The sequence below is a fragment of the Sinocyclocheilus anshuiensis genome, unplaced genomic scaffold, assembly GCF_001515605.1.
Source record: "Sinocyclocheilus anshuiensis isolate Anshui unplaced genomic scaffold, SAMN03320099.WGS_v1.1 scaffold178, whole genome shotgun sequence".
NCBI lineage: Eukaryota > Metazoa > Chordata > Actinopteri > Cypriniformes > Cyprinidae > Sinocyclocheilus > Sinocyclocheilus anshuiensis.
In genome coordinates, this window is record NW_015546031.1 from 517,748 (window position 1) to 519,421 (window position 1,674).

The 1,674-nt window shown below is 38.5% G+C and overlaps 1 protein-coding gene across 2 annotated transcripts in view; it reads right to left on the reverse strand.

The window, feature by feature from the left end:
• The window catches only part of cacng5b (calcium channel, voltage-dependent, gamma subunit 5b), a 15,552-nt gene that overhangs the window by 2,732 nt on the left and 11,146 nt on the right, over nucleotides 1–1,674 (reverse strand). For both annotated transcript variants that reach the window (XM_016499876.1, XM_016499877.1), the window contains 2 exons: nucleotides 923–1,063; nucleotides 707–852 (listed from right to left, as the gene is read on the reverse strand). In XM_016499876.1, coding sequence (XP_016355362.1) covers nucleotides 707–852; nucleotides 923–1,063 — 287 coding nt within the window. The remainder of the gene's footprint in view (nucleotides 1–706; nucleotides 853–922; nucleotides 1,064–1,674) is intronic.

Consider the following 1,674-nt stretch of genomic DNA (forward strand, 5'->3'; position numbering starts at 1 on the left):
TGCAGCAGCAGTATTTCTTACATGCTCACAGCAGCATGTTGTGGATGTATTGGCAGTAGCAAGTCACGGTACTTGCTCTGCAGCAGCGTAGCAGATCTATTCACCAAGACCAAATACATTAACATTGTCATGTACATTACCATGCCAATCCCTCGGAGAGTTTTCATGACAGAAATATATATATATATATATATATATATATACACTATATGGGGGAAAAGCCTTATAAGCCTATCAAAGACATTTAAAATTCATCAAACTGAAAATGGAGGTTCAGTGTTCAGTACTCAAGTAAGTATGCTCTGTTGCATACTGCTCATTTTGACAAATGCACTGATCTGTATGTTCTGCTCAATGCATACTGTATTTACAGTACCACAGCAACAGAAAGAGCAGTACTAAACACAGTCACTGCAGATTTTATGCCAAACTTAAGAAAGATTAAATTATAGCATGTGGTAATCTTAAGCATTTTACAAATAGAGGTAAAATTGTACTGAACTCTTTGACATTCCTTTCATCTTACATTCCTTTAAAGTCAGACTTAAATTATGCACAAAACAACGTTTGAATGGAGTCAGTACATTAAACATTCAGGCTGAATTAACTGCAGAGAAGTTAAATTCCGTGCGAATGCCCTAATAATGGAGAAAAGTGAGAGAAGAATGACAGTAGATGGTAGTGTCTGAATGAAAGAGCTTTTTACCTCAGTGAGCAGGAAGGAAATGGCAGCGAACGCAAATGACCAGCCGTACTTATAGCTGAAATATGCCTCATTACTCTTGGTCCTGCTGAACATCTCGTCATTTATGCTGGAGATGTAGAGCACCAAACCAACCACCAGAGACAGACCTGAGAGAGAGACAAACATCAGTCTGACAAATGAGATGTGTCAGAGGAGGAGGTGGAAGAGGGAGCGTACCTGACAGGATGAAGAAGATTCCAGAGACAAACGCCAGTATGGTGCGATGGGGCCGAATGTGTCCGATATTGTTGAGCACAAAACCAATGAACATAAAGAACAAACTGACCAGGGGGAACGGTGTGGCCGAACGAATCATCTCTGAAAAGATATAAGAAAGAGCATTTGATAGTAAGTGTGAAATTGTGAGTATGAATGCCTGTTCACACCGAGAACGATAACTACACTGTAAAACCTAACAAATATTCTAACTAATGTGGTTTAGTCAACTTTACTGTCCAACTTAACTGTAAAAATCTAGTAATTTACACACTATGCCTTTGTTACTCAGAAAACCCGAGTTAAGATAAATTGTTTTCTGTGAGTACCGTTATGTCGATCTTAAAGTGCCCCTATTATACCATTTCCAATATTGCCTTTCATGCAGTGTGTAATGTAGCTGAATGTGAATGTAAATGATCTGCAAAGTTGTAAAGCTGAAAGTGCACGATAAATAAAGTTATTGTCTCCCAAATGAAAGAATCGACTGTGAACAGCCTACAGTCTACACATCACGGGTAACACATTTGCATAATGGCCGCCTATGTTCTACATTGACCAGCCGCGAACAACTTCACAAAACACTTGCTCTTGAAAGATGGATCAGTACCCAGTTTGTTTGGATGAATCTGGCTCCACTGAATCACAACCTGTAAGTATGATAAATAATAGATGTTTATATTTTCTATAGAGCGTTCAAAATACAGAACTAT